The 23,847-nt window shown below is 33.8% G+C and overlaps 2 protein-coding genes across 2 annotated transcripts in view; both read left to right on the forward strand.

Annotated features, from left to right (window-relative positions):
* LOC132720343 (two pore channel protein 2-like) overlaps positions 1-23,409 on the forward strand; it is a 47,976-nt gene extending 24,567 nt beyond the window's left edge. The window contains exons 4-12 of the mRNA XM_060704467.1: positions 10,477-10,605; positions 12,270-12,389; positions 13,918-14,036; positions 18,704-18,808; positions 19,472-19,598; positions 19,840-20,041; positions 21,035-21,179; positions 22,749-22,913; positions 23,270-23,409. Coding sequence (XP_060560450.1) covers positions 10,477-10,605; positions 12,270-12,389; positions 13,918-14,036; positions 18,704-18,808; positions 19,472-19,598; positions 19,840-20,041; positions 21,035-21,179; positions 22,749-22,913; positions 23,270-23,339 — 1,182 coding nt within the window. The 3' untranslated portion in view covers positions 23,340-23,409. The remainder of the gene's footprint in view (positions 1-10,476; positions 10,606-12,269; positions 12,390-13,917; positions 14,037-18,703; positions 18,809-19,471; positions 19,599-19,839; positions 20,042-21,034; positions 21,180-22,748; positions 22,914-23,269) is intronic.
* Positions 1,193-10,461, forward strand: LOC132720344 (uncharacterized). The gene is made up of 2 exons (XM_060704468.1): positions 1,193-2,134; positions 2,370-10,461. Exon 2 carries the CDS (start codon positions 2,513-2,515, stop codon positions 3,755-3,757), a length of 1,245 nt encoding a protein of 414 aa, XP_060560451.1. The 5' UTR covers positions 1,193-2,134; positions 2,370-2,512; the 3' UTR covers positions 3,758-10,461.
* Positions 23,410-23,847: the final 438 nt, after the last annotated feature.

Genomic DNA, 23,847 nt, shown 5'->3' on the forward strand with positions numbered 1-23,847 from the left:
ATGATGAAAGTGCTTATAGCTTAATTAGCATAAAGTGTCAACGTCATGTTAATGCGCGTGGCAGTTAGATTCTTGATTTTGATTCTGATTAATGTGCATAGTACTTCAAATTGTGATTTCGTTTATCAAACTCTATAGAAATTTATAATACGGTAATTTCAAATATATACCTTTTAAAAGTCTCTCTTTTGACGACAGAAGAACATATTCGTCACATTCACGTGTGTCAGTGTTTGTCAGTTACTCTTTACAAAAAATAGAATGAAAAAATTACCTTATAACTTTACAACACTCACGTTAAAGTGTAACAATTTCCGTAGCATATAAAAGTTTTTTTTATCTTTTTTTATTTTAACTCTTTCTCTCACTAAGAGCACATATATTTCTTATCAATTTCGCCATTGTGAAATAGAATAAAACACATTTAAAATAACTACATAGGATAAGATGAGCAATACTTCAAACATCTTCAAAACGAAACCAAAAATATTATTTTTCGACAGGACTAAATCTACGTGTTGTGCACTATTGCGATACATGTAAGTGTAATTGCTTTAAGAAACATTAGTTTTTTTTCCACAATCTCTCTGTGAAAGATCAACAATAAAAAACTAAATTGTAGAAAGAGTACAAGGCATGATGCTTTGCATTTGCAACAGATTCTAAAATCTGCTTTAAACTGTAGTCCTTTTTTTCGACTTGGAACAGGTGCCAGAATTGACAATTGAAGAAAAATGTAAGATTTATGTCATTCATAATAAAAATATGAACATATTTAGGTAGAGTTTTGCCTTCCGTACTCCCGGTTGATGTAAACCTGACTTTTTGATCATGGCGTAGACCAGATAACGCCAGAAAACGAAATAGCTTGCAACTGAAGCCCGCTCAAATACAAGCAACTTCCAAGGTTATGCAAAGTGTTTGATAAAACGGCTTATAAACTGGCGAAGATCCAATATTCTGTGGAAAGCTTATATTTTTCCCCGCAGACTGGTGCATATCCCAAAGAAATTGGCACAGAAATAAAATATTTACGGCTATTTTCAATTCCGAATCGATCAACATTTGTCTTGGAAATGATGCCGAAAATGACGTCATAGTCACGTGGTATGGCCACACTGTTCTAAATAAACTGATTCTGGAGACAAGTGATTGACCGGTGCTAGAGATCATTTGGTGCGCTAAAAGTGTCAATCATTATTAAAGGGCGGTTTTATCAAGACTTCAAAAGACTTTGCCGACGTGCGTACGTGACAAACTGCTAGGTAAATGTAGGCGGAGTCATTTATTCAGTTGTTGACACACTTGCCCAGCAAAGCAGCAGTGTTACAATATTTTAATTGACGAGAAAGGTCACATATATTTATCAATCAGTGGATTAGTGTCAACAACTAAATGTCTGGGGAAAATCTATCTAAAATAAACGTCTTATAATAATTAAATGATATAATAATATAAATGTTATTGCATATTATTGGAATTGTTCACTAAAGAGAAATACTTTATGTTATTTAAATGTACAGTGATATTTATCTCTTCACTAATTGAAGAACTGGAGCCTCTCCTACTACCAATATATACCCGATTACGCCCCTTACCTATCCGTCGCCATTTGCCAGTATGTAAACAGCAGACTGACGGAGTGTAAACTTTGGGTAATTAACAGAAGTGCGCAAGCAGTAACCGATAATTTAAAGCTAATATTTTATGGGAATATAAAATGTAAAAACCTAAGCGGTTAAAAAGTGCGTAAACCTAATATTTGTAGAATCACACCAAAATTTACCCATTTTTGCGAATCTTGCGCGAAATAGAGGATGATTGACATCATCCGTGACGTCGCAAAGGAACGAATACAAAGGAACGTCAGTTTTTAATTGCATATAATTATGTTGCTTTGTCAACTGACATTAAATGACTCATTTATATTCAATATTTTATTTCTTCAAAATTTTGGGCCAAAATCGACCCAAAACGTACCAAGCCCTTTAACGTTAACGTTTTGCGCGGCTTAAGACGCCGCGTTACGTCATATTTTTATGTAAGCGGAAACGCAATGATCAAAACAAATTTAAAAAACGTTCATACAGTTTATAAGCATCACGACGATACATTTAAAACGCCGCAATAGTTGGTATGTTTATTTATTTGTTTAAAAATGATAATTTATATTAGGATTTTATTGAATGTATCTTAAATAAGATTATTTAAGTGTACTGTAATTAGAGCTCTATTTAAGTAAAATATGTTTAATTTATTTGAGAGGTAAATACAAATGTTTTGATTGATGATCGTACGTTTATTTTATGTTTTGATATAATTATCTTTGTATTTTATGTAATGATTTATTTTTATTCTCTTTTGTACAGAGAATCGTTTCACGTTGCACGTTTCACGTTTCCCGTTAATAAACGCATTCTCACTAACACTGGCGTCGTGTGTTTATAATTCTCAACTAGAGTTTAACAATTGTCAAGTCGAAGGTTAAAGACCTACTGAGCAGAAGGTGGAAATGGATTATAAAAGGTTTCCTGATGCGATGAAGTCGCGAACTGCACACCTTAGTCAGCTGACGAAAACATTTAATGAACTGGAACGTTTAATGTTATCATCAGAAAATTATGACAAAGTACATGAAATATACAATAAACTTTGTGAGAAATATGAACATTTCAAGGCAGCACATATCCTATGTATTGATATGTGTGAGGATACAGAAAAGTTGAACTCAATGGAAAGTAATTTTACCAGTCAAGTTAAGAACATTGCTGAGTTTAGTGAACGCTACTCAGAGTGGAAAAAATCTGTGAACAATACAGAAGATTGTATTTCAGTGAACAGTCGTGTAACGGTAACGAATAATTCGTCAGTGCGTTCGTCACGATCTGAAATGCTTAGCGCTAAAGCAAGGAAATTAGTTGCTGAACAGAAATTAAAGACATTGATAGAAAAGCAGCGCATTGACAAACAGCAACGAAAGTTGCAACGTGAACGGGAGGAGCTTGAAGAACGTAAACAATTACTTGATGTGCAAAGTGAAATTGATCAAGCTCAGGTTGAAGAGGCAGTATGGCAGCAAGACGCAATGTTTCCGGCTCCGGTGGTAACAACTGACATACCACAAACCAACACCGCTACACACATTAACAGCGGTAGTCGTACAGACGACATTCATATGACGACAGTCGTTCATTCACAAATACCGGATGTGATGTTAAATAAAGAAGTTAGCAGAAGTGCGCGCAGTATAGAATACAACGAAGAAAGACTTAATGCAGCCAATGATCATCTATATAACAGGAGGGAGGTTTCCGGAAACCAAGTACCGGTCAGTGACGTTTCCATGGATACTTCTGATACAACAGTAAGCTATAGAACCAACACCAAAGGTAAGGTAACTAGCGATATCAGTAGCATCGACACGGCATTCAACAGACTAGCGTCTACATTACAGGAAGGGTTTAATTTGCCTAAACCTGAGTTATTGACATTTACCGGAAGTGCCATAGATTATTGTAAATTCATTAAGAATTTTGAAACAAACATTGAATCGAAGATTCTTGATAACAGACTTAGGTTGAGTTATCTTATACAATATTGTACAGGCGAGGCAAAGTCTTGTATAGAAGATTGTGTGTTGTTAGAGTCCGATGTAGGTTACGCACGTGCACGAGAAATATTGAAAACTCGTTATGGTAAACCTCATGTTATTGCTAGATTTTATATTGAAAAAATTAGTTTATGGACAACAAATTAAGTCTGGTGATAGTAATAGCCTTTCAAAACTTGCTTTAGATATGCAAAAATGTGAGATAACTTTTTCACAGTTAGGGTTTGTTTCAGATGTTGATAATACTGAAAATCTTAGGCTTAAGTTAAAAGGCTACCTTTACACTTCAGAACAAAATGGGTTGATGTAGCACATAACATTAATATTGCTGGCAGGGAACCAAATTTCTCTGACGTAGTAAAATTTGTAAATGAGAAATCTCAAGTTGCTTGTTCTATATATGCCTTAGATCTTGTTAAAGAAAATACACAACCCACAGCTATTAAAGCATCCAATTCAATGTCTGAAAACAATAACAAGGCTAGATTAACGACATTTGCTACTCATATTGATACGCACAAAGTCCGAATTGAACGAAAATGCTATTGTTGCTTAGGAACATGTTCTGATTTGTCAAAATGTCAAAAGTTTAGCTTATTAACCTTGGCTGATAGGCGCAAACTGATTTATAAATTCAAACTTTGTTACAATTGTCTTAAAGGCAAACATATGACTGATACATGTTATAGGCAAAATATGTGTAATGTTCCCGACTGTAATGGAAAGCATAACACGTTGTTGCATAGTTGGGCGAAGTTTAGGTCTGACCACACAGTTACACATCCGTCAGTAAATTGTGCTGCTACAAGCGGCTCATGTGTCAAGGCATGCTTAGGTATCATACCCGTAGTGGTCACTAGCGAGAACGGAAGCACGTGCAAGACATATGCTCTTCTCGACGACGGTGCAGATAAGACTTTATGCGATGAGCGTTTGTTACAAACATTAAATCAACCTGGAAAACCAGTGTCATTCAATATTGCTACCGTAAGTTCTACCGGAAGTACAATATCTGGACAGGAAGTAAATTTGCACGTGCGAGCTGTAGCCGGTGTCAATGATGTTCATCTAAAGAGTGTTTGGACAGTAAAGAGACTTCCTATTACAACTAAATCTGCCGCTAGAAGAGATCAGGTTCGTAAAATACCCCACCTGTCGGACATTGAAATTCCTAACGTTGACGTAAGTGACGTCATGCTTCTTATTGGGACGGATACTCCGGACGCGCATGTTCCGTTAGAGGTGCGAGCGGGGGTAAGTGGTCAACCATATGCTGTTCGCACTTGTCTTGGATGGGCAGTTCGTGGACCAATTAGTGACGTTATTGACAAAGGCAGCGCAGTTAATATCCACTATGTCCAATCTGATGACGTCACACTTCAAAATCAATGATCATTTATTTAAAGAAATACTCGTAAAATAAATAATTACAATACTCCGTTAATGGTGTGATTCAGGTTAACTTGTATTTCTTACATATTACACATTCAAACAATTGTTATAATATGAATTAATAAATATAAGTTAAACAAGAAGCAGTCACAAACTTCCTTCCACCCCCCGCGTCTATCCAAAAAATGACATAATAAAACAAATCCCAAAAATTGTAAATCGTTTCTTCGTAGGAAAGTATCCAGTAAACCAAAATGAAACTGAGTTAAGCCACTTGACCCCTTTACAAAATCGCACTGCGCTGTTGTGAGCATAAACGGTATGCCTTTTTAGGCCATTTCGGTATATAACTGTAATGTTTAAATTATAAAAAGAGTGACACAGTTTTCTTAACTTTTAAGCAGATTTATAATTTAGCCGTAACATTTTCCAAAACCAATTGTCGATCACCATTTCAATTCAAATAAACCAATTAGCACAATGACACTTTAAATTGAATGTAACATTGTATAAACATTACTCCATACACATTAAACATATAAAAATGCAAAATGAAATACTTAGATATAACAAAATAATATATCGTCTACTATTGGTATCCGACACAATACATTTCACCCTTCATTCCTTATTTTCAATTAACCATTAGTTAATTAATTAATAACTAATTAGTAAACTAATTGATATTTCTTTAAAATATCACTAAAATTCATTTTTATGAATCAATTTTGTGACCCAAAAGTGCAGTCGTTTCTCTGATGTTGAAAATTGCATATGTACATGCGATCAAAAAATGACATCAAAGTGCGTAATGCACTTTTGGGTCGGACCCCAAAGTTCGGTGTTACAGAACACCGCACTTTGGGGCCAAACGCACTTTGGGTTCAAATTTTGACCCAAGAGTGCGTTACACAGGTACATACGCAATTTTTAACATCAGACAAACGACCGCACTTTGGGGTCATAAAATCTAACCAATAAAAATGAATTTCATTAATTGCTATTTGTGTTTACTATTTTTTTGTCCATGGGCTCCTTCGGTGATTCGCAGCATTTCATATTAATGAATGAGAACCGGAAAGCAGTTCTGCTGTGCATGAATTCGAAAGCTATAAATAGCTATAAATGTTCTGATTTTTGACAGTTAGGTTATAAATTTGTTATTTCCCTTTTTTTTTAGTAGTACATGAGATTATAATTTGTTACATTTTGAATTACTTTTACACACAGCATATCAAGTATACTATTAGTGATTGAATTTGTCAATATAAAGAAGATTTCAGGCATAAGACTTAAATAATTTTGCTTTTGATAATTATTCTTAATTTATATTTCTGAAGCTAAATGTTTAATAATAACATGTTGATAGATTGGTTGTTTTGAAATAATTATAACTTTAGTGTATAAGGTTACATTTCATTAGCATTGGTACACGGAGGTAAATTATCAACACTTTGTGCTTGGTGACAAGTCCGAGGGTCCGTACTTAACAGCGAAAGCTGCATTTAGTGCCCGTTCGGGCGGATGGATCCTCATTAAGCATAGACTATATATCATTGATAACAACAGAAACTTTGATCTGCAGTTTGGACATGAGGTGTATTGTTTTTTTATGAAAGGTTTTTAAGCAATTCAGCAAAAAAGTATATTGATCTCCCAATAAATCAATTAACAATAGCTTTTTATATATCACCAATGTCAAGAAGCTTTTATATCTTTGACTTGCACGAACATGATGTTAGTGAATTTCCTCATACCTGACTAAAATTCAGGTAACAATTTGAAAAAAACAATTTTTTTAATTTGACATGAACAAAATGCATGTAATATTACTATATTATAATATTAGTCCCTTTTGTTACTATTTGTAACAATTATAATAATAAAAAAAACAGACTTTGATATTTTTATCATCTTATGTTACTGACTACAGTAGTGACACAAACAGAACACAGTACAGTCATGTCACATTACATTTACAAGTCTTGTATTCAATGGGATTACTTTCCTTTACTTAGTGAAAGCATTTTTTTTCAAATTAAATATCTGACCCCTCTTTTTAATTATGGACAGTGCATAAGATAAGTATAATTATGCAAAAAATGGTTTACAAAACATTCGGAAAAATCTACAATTATAGTACTTAATCTGAATATAACATGACCTGTGCGCAGGAATAATTTGGTAAGGTATCTGTAATGAGCGCATTTATTGTGCGGAGCTTCTCAATTGCTGCATTGCAGCAACATTTGTACTTGTATTTTAAATTAATATGTTGTTGTTAATGCCAAGGGTTAACTTAAAATAAGGAATGAAGTACTTGGCGAAATATATACAGAGGATAACAATAACAGATGATCGCTCTGCTTATTTCCCAATTTACAATTAATTATATTTTTGTATTTCATTATGTGTGTCATAGAATGATGGCCTTAATGTAAGATACATGTATATATAAATATGTTTGATGTGAATACAATAAATAACATTTACAGCTGTATACAGCTTACACCGAAAGCAGCTTACCGTTAGCTGTATACGCCAAGATGCTGCATATTATCGTATATACTAGTAGCTCATTTTGTTACAGGACTAAACTTGTGATCGTCCACGACAATGACAAAGACCACGTCTATATTTTTGCGACTTTTAATTCGGCTCCGATCACTACGACTTTGATCACGACCACGACTACGTCTTCTACACCATTAATGACTACGAGTACAGCTATGACTACGATAACGAATACAACTTTTACGACTACCTACGACTTTTAAGAATTCGCCACAAACTGCGACCATTTTTTCGACTACGAATGATATAACTACAAGTACGACTCTGACCCTGAGGATAAAGACGACTTCAATGAAGAAACAACTTTGACGTATACGACTTCAGCAACGACCACGAATTCAAAGGATAGGTCGGCAACTTAACTGCAACCACGACATGACTGCGACTAACTACTACGACTATTACGATTACGACTTTAAAGACTTTGCCAAGATCTACGACAACGACTTGTCGATTGCTACAGCCAAGACTTCGATCATTACTTTCACGACGACTGGTCGTTTAATACTACGACGGTGACGGCGGCCACAAGTATTCTAGACATATACGATTACCAATACAGCTTCAACTTAAAGGGCGACTATAGGTACAAAGACTTAAATATTTCGAGTACAGTTACGACTACGACTATGACGATGTGCTGTTATGACGCCAACACTTTCAGCTTCGGCGACTATAACCATTACTACGACATCTACGACTACAAATAGGTGAATACGATTATGACTGCATCGACGACTGCGAGTACGATCAACGCTTCAGCGACATCGAATATGACTGCTACACATTTGTATCTAATTTTGAAATTACAACTACGACTAGTACTTCTACGAATACTGATTCGACATCATCTGCGACCAAGATTACTACCATAATTGCTTTCACAATGACACCTTCGGCGACGTCCACTTCAACTTCAGTGACTTCAACTAAAACTGCGACAAGGATGGAAACATTAACAAGTGTAATGATGACGACGACTTTGCTAACTGACGATTATAACTACAACCACGACTACACCTTCAGCTTCGACGATAACGACGATGACCAAAATGCATTTTCGAAATTGGATCCACATTTCCAACGTTTACAGCTTCCGTAAGCTAACGTCGTCAGTTAACGAAAAACTAACAAGAGGAGTGCCTGCCTAGTGGTTTATTATAAGGTGTGCTGCCCCTGAATCCAGGGATCATGATTGTGTTCGAGCCCTACTCAAGTCACGATCATTTTTTCTCATATGACAGTAGTACCAGGAAGTGGACTAGAAAGTGATTTATATAAGTTGCAAAAACTCCTTTCATAATCGAGCTAAATAAATATGTTTAAACTAACTAACAATTATAGATCTTCGTAAGCTGTATACGTTTTCAACTAGGATTCTTTCAATTAACGTTTACAGCTCACGCGTAAGCTATATACGTCATAAGATGTTAACGGTGAATATTAAGATGAAATTCACGTGTATATATGGCAGGAACTATTTTCAAACATATATAAAAGCTAATTTTCTGAAAATACGAAATTATCTTTTTTACATGGCGGTCATTTATAAAAATGCAGCGTTTTTGGTCGTAAACAGATACATTTTGTAAAACCTTACAATTCTCTTAAATATTTCTGTAAGATTTCAATGAATCAAAATATAAAATGTCTGGTGGCGTAAGTAATCGTTTGCATTAAATTTCTCTCGTGTCATTTCATTTTAAGTCTCAAGATAGCGTTCAAAATGGCCACAAAACGAAAATAAGTCATTCCTGACACATCAATGTACAATGCATATAGATCTAAGAATAATTTATATTTACTAATAGAAGCAGTTACTCTCATGGCATAACATGTAATACCTGGCTAATACCATGACATACGTAAAAGTCATTTAGATTTCAAAGCAAAAGTTTACGAGACAGCAACAAAAACATTTACTTTAAGGCATTTACTAATCGAGTGATTATGGTCATTCCGGTCGTTCATATAGTCCAAATATTTCGGAAACTCGAAAATTGTGAGATAGGTTTGAAATGAATTTACAACTGTAGCCCTCGCGCTACAATTATGAAAGTTACTCCTAACATACTTGTTATAAGTCATTTAAACAGAATTTTATTTATATGTTTTTGAAAGTAAATTGATGATTACATTTTATTTATCATTTATCGGTTTTCCTTATTAAATTTAATTTGGAGTTTTTAATATGACACCAAAACTGTTCACGTAAATGACAGAACAGAATGCTCTTCGAAACATCTGTTATTTTAGTTAGTTTGTTTTTATAGTCAAAAGTTTGCGATATTTAAAGTGGTAAAATTTATAAACATTTATCACTTACATTTAATAAGCAGCAAATACATTTTTACTTGTACATCAAAATTCGACGATTGCATGTGTATCTACGTTCATCTTGAACTTCACCTTAAATATTTCAAAATTGCAGATAAAAAATAAGTCAGTACTCAGTATTTAAGCAGACCTCGGTTAACATTTTTAGAACGATGGAACCCAAAGTGCATTAATATGTAGCATATCAACGCACTTTGGGGTTCATTTCTGGATTTTGACCCCCCAAAGTGCGTTTGACCCAAAAGTGCGGTGTTACAGGGCTCAATACAGAGTTGATATGCTCTTTTTATCTCGGAAATGAAAAAAGGCTAATGAGTACAATATGACTTCGATCTGATCTAGAGATTGAAAACAAAAGCTAGATGGAGCACTTTGTTTCTTCGAGTTTTTATAGATGGATATTGATTTTTTGGGTTCGGCGGAGGAAAGCAATGTTAAGATTAGATCCAATCATGATTTATACTTAAACATCACGCAATGCAAACGGTGGAACTTTTTACATTTTATAAGTTTTGAAATAAATTCATTTTTTATAATTATGTTTTATCTTTCTCCTATTAAAGGTGACAATGAGTATTGAAGTATGTTGTCAAATGGTGTTCGGGTTTCGTATCTGTCATCAAAAGTACTGGAGAGTTCCAAAAGGTTTCAAAAAGGACTTGAAAATGATACTTGCAATAGCCTGTACTGCTGTATGTATATACTTTTCATAAACTTGTGCATTTGTAGCTTCATTACCATTTTTATATTATTTATACTTGCAATACATGGTAACTGAAAATTATTTTGCGGAATTTCTCGTAACAATTTATCTCGGCGGGTCTTATTATGGTCATTTTAATGATAACACTGATTTAGGAGTGGTGGTTCATTTATGGAGAATTTGGTAATAACTGAAAATCAGTCTATTATATAAGTATTTTTTGCAATTTAATAATTATATATCATTGTTTGGTAGGATGGAATAAAATGTTTAAACATATATGTTTTTTGTAAAATAATAATATCTCGATTATAATCGAAACACAAAACTCATTTTATTAAGTAAAATGGATCACAATTTTGTAATCGCAACGAGTTTAAAAATGATGTATAATGTTATTGCAAAACTTGTTTTATTGCAAAACTGGTTGTAACAATGGGCGGGTAATATTTTATAATAAAGTCGTATCTTATCATGTACACACTAATTGCTTGTGCAAATATTAATTACATGTATAGTCAAAACTAGTTTAATAGAATCTTTAAATACATATAATATTTCATTAAAAGATGCTTATTTATTACATGCTTTTCGGTGGTTTATAGAAATTTATTTCATGCTTTCCAGTGTTTTATTGTAATATATCAGATAATTATATTCTGATAAACCACTAGTGAAATTTATAAAATATAATTTTCACTGTAGTCGGACTATATCTGAATGCGGATGAAAAGATAATCATAACTAAATGGAATAACAGGCAGAAATAAATGCTGTCATGCGTAAATTTTGCTTCTTTAGGAAAAGAAAGGCGATGTCACCATACATCATCTTAAAAATGTAACAAAATTAGAGAAATTTAACAGAACTATATTTCAAAATTGATGAGGTGACGCCATGATGTGATGACGTCACAAAGGAGAATGCGCGACGTTACGCGGCAAAATCAGTAAAAAATACTTAAAATCACTTAAAAAGCATGAAATAAAAAGAATATTTATTTGTTTTACATGTAAGATTGAAATATATTTCATTCGTGAACACCAGCTATTATATTTTCACTCATGGCTACGCCACTCGTGAAAATATTGCATCTGGTGTTCACTCAGTGAAATTATATTTCAATCTTACATGCAAAACAAACAAATACCCTCTATATATCAGTGATTTAAAACTGGTAATTTCACTGTTTGAAACAGTGAAATTACCACTTTGATAATTTCACTGTTTTGAATTTAAGCCCCTTACGTTGTTTCAGTGAAATACCAGCGTGCACAGAACTGGGTACCAACTTAATGAAGTGACGTCATAAATGACGTCACGTTGTATTATTATTTGGCGCGCTTTTCAATCAGGATTAGGTTTAATGTCTTTTTAAAACGTTTCTTTGCATATAATAAAAAGAAAATTTGTTTAGTTTAGTGTAAGATCGAAATATATTTCACCTTGTGAACACCAAAAGTTCATATTTCACTCCTGGCTGCGCCACTCGTGAAATATACATTTTGGTGCTCACTCGGTGAAATATATTCCGATCTTACACTGAACTAAACAAATATCCTCTATATATTAAAGAACCTTGTCTGCAGGATAAAATTATTTAAAATATTTATTACAGTTTTATCTATGAGGATTTGTCTTTTCTGATTTCAGTTGACCATTCTTGACATGATTGCGTATGTTTTGGTTTACAACCTTAGATATCCAAATGCTGTCAGATACTCCAGGGTTCTTCGTCCCCTCTTCATTTTCTTCTTCTCAGATAGCGTTCATGTAAGTAATGGTGATCATGATGATCGAACTTCTGAAATTTATTTCAACTAAATAGGACTAAATGACATGTCTTGTCATGAAAAATTTATTACACTTACTTAAATGTATGGTGGCTGATTTGTGCCATACGTGTTTTCGCCCCGCAACCCCTGCCAAGCGAAAAGTCGAGAATTAACAAATTAAAATGGCGCGGTCGCGGTCGCCCCGCTAATTAGCGTGTTTTCGCTGCGCGCCCCGTCATTTTAACTTGTTAATTATCGACTTTTCGCTCGGCGGGGTCGCGAGACGAAAACACGCTAATTAGCGGGGGCGCGGCGAAGTTTTAGTTAATTAAACTTCGCCCCGTGCTCCCGCTAATTAGGGTGTTTTCGTCAAAACTTCGACCCGCGCCCCCGCTAATTATCGTGTATTCGTCCCGCGGCCCCGCTGTTGTATTTATTAAATCTCTTTCCGCGCCACCGCTGGGCGAAGTTTAATTAATTATACTTCGCCCTGCGCCCTCGCAAGTTAGCGTGTTTTCGTCAAAACTTTGCCCCGCGCCTCCCGCTTATTAGCGTGTTTTCGTCCCGCGACCCCGACGTTTTATTTCTTTGATCTCGCTCCGCGCCCCCGCTAGGCGAAGTTTTATTTATTAAACTTCGCCCCGCGCCATCGCTTATTAGCGTGTTTTCGCTCCGCGCCTCCGCCATTTTAACTTGTTGATTATCAACTTGATTGTCGATTTTTCGCTTGGCGGGATCGCGGGACAAAAACACGCTAATTATCGGGTGCGCGCGGCGAAGTTTTATTTATTAAACTTCGCCCTGCACTATGAGCATGTTTTCGTCCCGCGACACCGCCATTTTATTTCTTAAACCTCGCGAATAAGCGTGTTTTCGCTCCGCGTCCCCGCCATTTTAAATTGTTAATTTTCGACTTTTCGCTTGGTGGGGTCTCAGGACGAAAACACAAATCAGCCACCATAAAAATGGCTTTTTATTGCAATGCTTTATTCTCTTAAAATATCCTCGGATAACCTTGTCATGTAAATTTGTTTCAAATACACCACGGCCATATTTAATTAATCGTTTATAAATAAATTAATTGTTAAGGTAAGTACCTCTTATTTTTTGTTTACATTACTTCAATCAGCAAATGCAAATATTCAAAGAAAAGTTAATAAAAGAGTAAATACTTGAACAACAAATATAGCTTTGACAAGGCAAATTGGAAAAATGCAGAACCTGTTTACGGACGGCACTGGCAAATGGAAGCTACTTTCCACGGTCCCAAGCTGCATTTGCTTCAGCAAAATTAATTTAAAGGAACATTTGTATTTAAAATTTAGGAACTTCCACAAATGTGTTCATACGGCGGTACACACATAAAAAAGGATATCTAACTCCAAAATTATATTGTTATCATCACTTTATTTTGAACACAATAATCTTTTACGTATGTATAAATATGGAAATGCATGTTGAAGAACGATACATTCCTTAAGCTTCTTAAAATTTTCCAGCTTACTCTATACAAGCCTTTGTTTCAGTTAAAAAGAGCATGGAGTAATATAAGGATATCTTTGGTTCAGATAAGTCACGTGATTGTTCTTTTCTACTTCCTCATCGCAGTGTTTGCTTTAGTGGCGATCAAGATATTCCAAGAAAGGTGAAGTATTGGTTACTCTTAATTTTATGAATGCCATTGAACTAGTTACATATCGGAGGTTTTCCCTAAAAATAGATTAAAGGGAAACAGGTTTGTTTATAAACAAGATTTATTTCCATCTATTATTGATTATCTTGTCTGTTTGAGATGTTTTATGATTTTTGTAAAATAGTATAAAGAAAAATTTGAAATTGAATGACTATTTTTATAATGCTAAGAAATTCAACAAAGCCTGAATGTTTTTCATTCTTAAAATATTTGTGAGTGAGATCGATGCATTGAAAATTATGTTCTTACAATAAGAGAGCTAAATTTCTATTTTAAGAAATACAAGGTCTCTCTTGAATTTCTCGAAACAAAGAAATGCAAATATCGGTCCAGTCACAATATAGTGCAATATTTCACCATTTTTTCGTTTACATATAATATGGTATTACCACTAGTCATACATATCAAAATATTTAAAAACTGAAGATCTCCTGACATCAAAAACGTAAGGAGTAGATGAATGCGCAAAATATTATACATACTTGCTAGGTGAGGTAAAGGCGCAAAAAGTCTCTAATATGATTAATAGTTTGTTTTTAGCTCGGCTTTTTAGCTCACTTGAGCTCAGGTTGAGCTTTTAGGATCGTTGAATGTCTGTTGTCCGTCGTCTGTCATCCGTCGTCCGTTCACATTTGTTCGTTAAAACTCTAGTGGTCTTATTTTCGATATTCAATGCAACAAACTTTGTCAGGATGCTTGTCAAATAACATACTAGGATGAGTTCGAACAGATGAAAAACTAGGTCACAGGAGCTAAAATAGAAAAATCTTGTTAACACTCTAGTGGCCACTGTCCAATTATCCTGGAAATTGGTCTCAAAGTTTGTTCTGATGATTTCTAGGTCAAGTTCGAATATGGGTCACCTGGGGTCAAAAACTAAGTCACACTGCCCAAATATGGGGTAAAAGGAGCTAAAAATAGAAAAATCTTGTTAACACTCTAGTGGCCACTGTCCAAATATCCTGGAAATTGGTCTCAAAGTTTGTTTTGATGATTTTTAGGTCAAGTTTGAATATGGATCACCTGGGGTCAAAAACTAAGTCACACTGCCCAAATATGGGAAAACCTTGTTAAGACCTCACATTTTTGACTCAATATTCAACAAACATGGTTAGGAGGCTTGTCTAGTTAATTACTAGGATGAGTGCGAACATGAAAAACAAGGTCACAGGAGCTCAAACTAGAAAAAAAATTGTTAACACTCTAGTGGCTTCTGTTTTGATCCAAATATCCTGGAAATTGGTCTGAAATTTGTTTTGATAATTTCTAGGTCAGATCTGAATATGGGTCACCTGGGGTCAAAAACTTTGTCACACTGCTCAAATATGGGAAAACCTTGTTAAGCCCTAGTGGTCACATTTTTGACTCAATATTCAACAAACTTCGTCAGGAGGCTTGTCTAAATAATTACTAGGATGAGTTCAAACATTGGTCATCTCGAATGAAAAGCCAGGTCACGGAAGCTAAAATAGAAAAATCCTGTTCATACTCTAGTGGCTACTGTTTTGATCCAAATATCCTGAAAATTGACCAGAAAGTTTGTTTTGATGATTTGAATATGAATCACCTTGAGTCAAAACTAGGACACATCTCTCAAATATGGAAAACCCTTGTTAACACTCTTGTGGTCACTTTTTTTCAATTGGCATTACGCCAGAGAAGGGATCGCTCCGCCCACTGATTCACGTGACCCGGTCAGTAAGAATCAAAGACAAAATACGGTACCGATGTATTCGCAAAACTGTTATGCCACTAATTCTACCAATGAATTTACCCTATATTTTTGTATATTTTTATTGAATAGTAGATATATTATTCAATGTATAAATGTATTATTGTATTTAAAAAAAGTGAGAAAAAAATATCTGCATTCCATGAAACGTTTTACAAAGACCGATTTATATCTTGTTGACTTCAATGAAAATCTAAAACTGAAAAACTATCACTATATCTTACAAATTCAAAGAGAAACTGTATGTAGAAAAGTATATGGTTATGTCTTTTATTTGAAGTTTTATTAAATTGAAACAGCGAAAAAAAAACAGTAAAGTTCTATTAGTGACAAAAATAAATTTAAAATCATTTTTCGGGTTTTATGTGCGAAATTCAGTTTAGATAAAAAATTAATTTGGTCACGAATTGTAAAAAATTGATCAAGAAAATTGCGTGCCCTTGCCTAGCTTTGTATGATATGTGAATCTTATGTATTGTTAATATACATTTGATATGATTCACGACAATACACAACGTCATTCTTTTTAAAAATAAGCTTCACATACGTCAGACATGATGCTTTTGGTGTTATTTCGTATTAAACAGAACATTTAATCTTAATTTATTGAACTTTAATAGAAATATTTAGGTTTACCCAATTCTTTATTGTACTTACTCAATATATTGGCATTTTTACGGCTGCGTTTTTATTGACGCTATATGATATAAACGAAAAAAATGTCATATCTTCTGGATATTCTGGAAATAAAAAAGTGGATTTGTTTAAACCTTATCCATTTTAATGCATTGTGTTATAGCCAGGATAAAGGTTTCGCACTTATTATTTCCATATGTAGAAATTTATTGACCTTTTGTATAATAAAGTAACTTCCTCGATCTGTCAATATGTCAGTATATTTGGTAACTTAATTAGTATATCGATAAAAAAAATTAAATTGACAGAAAATTGAAATAATTTCAATCTAAATTACTTCTGCACCATTGTCAAAGACAAGTAGCTTATCTAAGGAAAATGGTCGACTTCGTAGGCATCTTAGCGTGAACTGATAAAGATCGCTGATTGGCTTATCTCTGTGACCCCTGCCAGTCTGATTGATGGCGGCGTAATGCCAATTGCCATCAAACTTGGTCATGATGCTAAATTAAGTTCGAACATAGGTAATCTCAGATGAAAAATTAGGTCACAGGAGCTAAAAATAGAAAAATCTTGTTAAAACTCTAGTGGCAACTGTTTTGATTCAAATATCCTGTAAATTGGTCTGAGTTTGTTTTGATGATTTCTAGGTCATGTTTGAATATGGGTCACCTTGGGTCAAAAACCAGGTCACACTGCCCAAATATTGAAAAAAATGTTAACATTCTACTGGTCAAATTTGTGATATTCAACAAACTTGGTCAGGAGGCTTGTCTAGTTAATCACTAGGATGAGATCGAACATGGGTCATCTCAGATGAAAAACTAGGTCACAGGAGCTAAAAATGGAAAAACTTGTTAACACTTTAGTGGTCAGAGTTTTGACTCAATATTCAACAATTTTAGTCAGGAGGTTTGTCTTGTTAATTACTAGAATGAGTTCGATCATGGGTCATTTCAGTCACAGGAGCTAAAAATAGAAAAAAAATTGTTAAAACTACTTTGTGACTACTGTTTTGATCCACATATGCTGGAAATTAGTCTGAAAGTTTGTTTTGATGATTTCTAGGTCAAATTCATATATGAGTCACCTGGGGTCAAAAACTAGGTCAAACCGCCCAAATATGGAAAAACATTGTTAACACTCTAGTGGTCACATTCTTTGACTCAATTGCCAAGTTCGCCAGGATGCTAGTCGAAGTAATTGCTCAAATGAGTTCGAATATGGGTAATCTCAAATTAAAAACTTGGTCACAGGAGCTAAAAATTGAAAAAATCTTGTTAACACTTTAGTGACTGCTGTTTTGATCCAAATATGCTGGAAATTCTAATTTCTAGGTTAAGGCCGACTATGGATTTTTACTATTTACTCATAGTTAACCTGTCGAACGGGACTTATTGATGACCAGAATTGTTTTCAATTGGAACTTCTACAATACTCTTTGAATACTTCTGCATCCCTTGAGTACTAACACTTCTTATGCGACACAGATTACTTCCTTTATTTCGCATTTTCCTCTTGAACTCACAACTCTTGCGATTCTTTCTACCACCTGAACGTTACATTGCAAGAAAAAGGACTGAGAACTCGGACTTAGCATGTAATGCCATTATTGATACTTACAAGAGAGGTAGCCATTAATAACCTATACCTCTCTTTGAAACTATCAGTTGCCTCTATAATAAATTTAGTGCACTCATTATCATCATCAGCATCTAATCTCCTTACAAAAGACGTCAACCAGTGCCTCTGAATGACCAAGGAAAAGTAAAGCGCGGCCCCATTTACACCACATCCTAACACATCATATTCTAGCAAGACTTTATCCTATTTCAGCTACATTACCTACTTTGACCACTTCTATGGTATCTATTGTCATTATGGATAGGGCTTCTCCTCGGTCAACTATTGGTTTTCCTTTTGCAACTCTTAGGCTTGTAGTTTTTTCCCAACTTTGGTTTAACATCTTATTTTATTTTATTGTAATACGCAATGAAATCAGAGTTCTTGATGGACCAGTATTCTATTGGTAAGTCTTTTGTTTTTAGGCGATTACTATCTCGTTTATATTAAATATTAAAATAAGACACGTATTTTTCTTTTTATAGGAAGAAAACATATTTTCTGAGACTAAATGTGTCATTGATAAATAAGCTTGAAGACAAGTAACCATGCATTAAATTAATTAAGACAAATAGATTTTTTTATCTATATTTTGAAAAAGTCAAAATATTATCTCTTTCTTTTACAGAAAAGACATAACTTTCCCAAATGGAAGGGAATATTTTAAGAATTATTTTGAAAGCTTTTGGGAGTTATACGTCCTTGTGACAACAGCGAACAATCCGGATGTCATGTAAGTCAAATAAATAAAATCCAACACGTCTCAATAAATGGCAGAAATATTCAAAATAATGAAAATTAATTGCTGAGTCATACAGCGGTTTAACAAACATTATAATTGAATTTTCGGTTGCGTTCATTTTGCCAAAAGTCAAAACATAATTATACTTTTTTTTATAAATGACATAAATAAGAGACATTAAATTTTATCTGATATACTCCATATTATCTTTATTAAGTAGTAAAATGACGAATATGTATATTACTTACAATTTTTTGTTCTAAAAAGTGCTCATTTACTCGTTATATAGTTATTCAATAGAAATTATATCTTTAGCATATTTTTTATTTTATTCATCCACATAACATGTAATTGATTTTTTTTTATGAAATATGGGTTTTGATCTCGGTCATTTGTCTAATATATTATAATTAAAACACCAAAACGAAACAATTTCAAACAATTTGTATTAATGTTAGATTTGATTTTATTGACGATTTACTTGCTCTGCTCTGCTATTAGACTTTGTTATAAGTCTATCTACAAAGTTATCAAGGATTCAAATTTAGCACAGGAATAAGGGGTTGCAATAACTGAAATTGCAGTCTTCAAAACTTTAGCTTATAATATCTTTCAATCTTCGACATTCAGTAATATTAATATTTTGAATTGTAGGATGCCTGCATATGAAGATAATCGTTGGTACTGCCTATTTTTCACAAGTTATATTATTCTGTGCCTGTATCTTATTCTCAATATACTTCTTGCTGTAACCTACAACAGTTACAGGGAAAATATGAAGGTATAAGTCTGTTTTGATATTATGACATTCTTCAGACTGCTACATAGCCATTCAATCTAATTTCATTTAAAATAAACGTTCATTATAGCGGTAGTTCTCGTTCTTAAAATTTTCACTATTGTATACTTGATATGGAAGTGCATGTGTGTGTCTGTTTGTTTGTACCATTCGATATAAGATTAAGCAGTGGAAGATAATAATTTAATTTGATTAGCTCAACTATTGTTTAATTCATTTTCAGGTTCAAATAAAACATTCTGCACATATGAAAAAGGAAGTTTTGAATCAAGCGTTTGAGGTCATTAAGATCAATGTAGATGGAAACGAAATGGTTACATACAAAACATGGACAAGGCTGATAAATCTTGCACATCCTGGAGTAACGAAACACCAGACCGATCTATTGATGATGGTCCTAGATACTGATAAAACGGGATTTATAAGTATTGTGTTTGCGTCGCCTATACCGAGTAGCGGCGACATATAGGGATCACTTCTCCGTCGTTTGTCTGTCTTTTCCGTCTGTACGTCTCTCTGTCTGTCTGTCCGTCCGTCACAAAACTTGTCCGGACTACTCCTCAAAGACTACTGGTACAGATTCATCCATTTTTACAGGTATGATCAGTACCATGTCTAGTTGTGCATATTGTCATTCCGGTTCAATGATTTTTGGCAGAGTTATGGCTCTTAAATGTTTTATTTCTATTTCTTTAAGTTTGTCCGGACTACTCCTCTTATATCACTAATATGAGTAATATCACTAATGCAATTTCAATGTAACATTACAGGATTAATCGGTAGCTCATTCCGCTTGAATGATTTTGGATGAGTTATGGCCGTTCAATAAAAATGCGTTTTGCCTTTGCTTCCTTGTAGCTGCAATTGCTATCACGAGGCGACTCATGTGACCACTGATCGCTCTTGTATTGATATATATATCAACATTTAAAACAAATTGTGCCACAAACTGATATATCTTACCGTTAATTCTATGATCAAACGTTCCAATTTAATTGATTCAGATTTACATCAGTTATTATATTTGTACTACAAATGGTCTGTTTTCCTTATCTCTATCATAATTCATGTTCTGGTTTGCGTTTCATGGAAAGTCCTTGTCTAAAATATGTCTTAAGACCAAACTGAGAGTTTTGTTTTAATAAATATGTCCTAACTTAAGACTTTAATGTTGATACTCTTCAATTTTTAAACAGCAATGCAGATAAATATTTACAAATTGCTCAATGAATGGTATTTCATTATATTTTGTAACTTTCTTCAGGAAAATGAATTTACTAAAATTCTAAAATTTTGCTGAGGATAAAAATATTTATTGGAACGGTCTTAAGTTAGTCTTAAATTTGCCATAAGTCCTTGGACTTAGGATACACTCAGGACTTTCTATGAAAAGCAGCCCTGAACTTCATCTTTTTTAGCTCGTCAGCAATTTTCCAACATCGCAGACTTGTTGAACGTACCAATATCGGTGGTGTCTGAAAGGAAAAATTTTATGGAGTTACACTTCAAAACATTATATAACTCAAGATCAAGCAGAGCATTACGAAAAGTAGTTGAATCAATGTATGTATGCTATCAAATGTTTCTTTCTTGCAAATCTTTTTAATTTAGCCGCACTTTCAATAACACGTTTTCCACGTTCTTTGATAAATTGTTCAGAATGCCTACGAAATTCTCCTGTTCGTTCCATGCTGTTGATGTTGCAAATTGTAAAAGTAATTCAAGATTAATCAGTGTATGTGCGGCGACGATATACGTAATCATGTTCTTACTTAGATTCTAACACGATCGGAAAATTTTCTATATAAACAAAGAAGGTCGGAAACGTGCATTGTTCTATAACAATATACTCGCCGTTCTTATTTTCCCCCTCTGTATTTTCAATCCGACATATTGACGGCGCCATTTTGTTGGAAAAATCTTATAATTAAAAACAATTTATTGTTGAACTTTGTTCTGAAAAACTATCTAAATTGATAGAAAATGGTCTCACTAAGAAAATAAATTCGAACAACAATATCTTTATTTCAGTCATTAACGCTGCACAGACGTTTAAAGTGTTGTTTACGTGACGTCACAATGTAGCGCCAAGCGCGTGCAAAAACAATCAAAACAAGAACGCTATCGTAAACCAGTTAAATATCACATTTTTTCGTTTTTAATTCCCTGTATTTCGCTTGAAAAATATAAAGTGAAAGAAAATAAAAATTTTATCAACGTTTTCAAAATTCATTATTTTCGAAATTAATGTTTCTGCGAACAGTAGACTTAATCGACTGGAACAGCCTTTAAAGAACGTTTCTATTGAAAACTCTGAGGCGAAAGCCAAACATATAGTCCAACTATATATTTTTTTCTTGACGTGTTAGAATTGAAATAGATATTAATTCTTCGTGCATTATTGTAAAATAATGCACGGCTTTTCGTTCAAATGCTTTGTCGGCCTTCTTGGTAATATTAATGCGCAATTGAACTCAAACCGTGCATTATTCTACAACAATGCACTCAGAATTGATATCTATTTACTAAGTAATAAAAATGAAATGAAAACTTTAGGCCTATATGTCGACGAACAGGGAAACGTATGATAACTGTAGGTTCGTTGTTCATGAATCATTGAATGTAAATCAAAATCCGGAAGGCTTTGCTCGTTACGTTATTTGATTAATATCAGTTGCAAGAACTTGTTTTCTTGCATATCAGACAGGTGTTTCCGTTAGTTTTACCCATGCCTGAAATCTCGCCCTCGTGCTATACAATGGCGTCATTTGAGCACATTTTATTAATGAACCGCGTTAACAAGACGTCATTCTAGCGTATTTAAGAATGAAAATGCAAGCTTAGGTTGACGTCATTTCGCCGTTATGAATTCGTACGCTATTGTAAGAAATAGTAACGGATGAAATGACACTAATTTCCATGAAAAAATGTTGTTTTATTGAGGTAAAGATGATTTAGAAATAAGATATGATATGGTATAATATGCAAGAAAAATGTTTGCGGTTCGGATCGGAATATCCCTTCCTAATGGACAGGTCCCCTCGGTTATGCCCAATCGATCTAAAAGCAAAATTGTTAAATAGTTTGTGTTTCTTTTAATTGACGTTTTAAGATGTTTATTTGTCGTTTAAGGTATTTCAGCTTAGTTTATGACGGGATAGTTTTCGTGAACGTCATCCTGATTGCCGTGAACGTCAAAGATGCTGACTGGGCGTTTTGTTGTCTGTACATTCTTGAGATAGCGTTGAAATGGTATAGCTTTGGCACGAAAAGATATCTTAACAGTCTTAGTAATTGGTAAGACCTAACTGCTTAGTTTTAAAATACTGTACATTCTCTGACTTTACATCAATTTCGTGTAATAGTTCAAAATTGATCGTGACATTTAATAATACCAAGATTATAACCTAACCTTCAAACATAAAATTATTGTATTTTATATAACTGACACTATTTTTGCATTTAGGCAATTAAGCGAGCAATAATTCTAAAGTACGTGTATAACTAATGTAGCAGTTCTTAATTATACCGTCGTTCAAAGCAAATTCAAAAAAAGTATACAGCATAAAGTTTTTTTCTTTTGAAATAAATCATCGAAACTTTTTGTATTAATGATCTCGTGCTATACGTATCTGTATATGGTTTATCTGCAGGTCCGACCTGATAATAACCGTTATATCATTCATCATCCTGGTTGTAGCAGAAATTCAAGGTAATTCGTAGAGAAATTTCCTACCTAATAACATATAGCTTAAATGCAATCAGTATGTTTAATTTACTTTATTTTACAATCATATTATGTTTTATTTATACAAACAAATATACCGGTATTATATACTTAAGGACAATGAAAACGCACGCCCGCACTATATGCATTTTATTACATGAAAACAAAACACTAACGACTCCATTAGATATATATCATAACTTTAATACAAAATGCAAACTTAACAACTGAAAACAATTCAAAATGTTTCAAATCAAATTTACACCGGTAAATCGAAGAACCTAAGGTGAAAATCCCAAAATGACACTTTTTATCACGCTATTGCAAACTTAACAAAGGCAAAAAACAAAATGAAAATCCAAAACAAAGTCACTCATAAATGTCTATTCGTAATGTCACAGTCGGGATATTTAGAAACGACAATTTCCTCCATCAGCGACTCTTACAGATGTACATTGTCGCCTCATAGACCTTACGGTGCGGATAGTCGCTAGTGGAATCTGA

Source organism: Ruditapes philippinarum, unplaced genomic scaffold (assembly GCF_026571515.1).
Source record: "Ruditapes philippinarum isolate M1 unplaced genomic scaffold, ASM2657151v2 ctg3601_1_1_1_1, whole genome shotgun sequence".
NCBI lineage: Eukaryota > Metazoa > Mollusca > Bivalvia > Venerida > Veneridae > Ruditapes > Ruditapes philippinarum.

Excerpts from the sequence above, each read along its gene's own strand:
- LOC132720344 (XM_060704468.1), top strand. The coding sequence starts at position 2,513 with ATGGATTATAAAAGGTTTCCTGATGCGATGAAGTCGCGAACTGCACAC.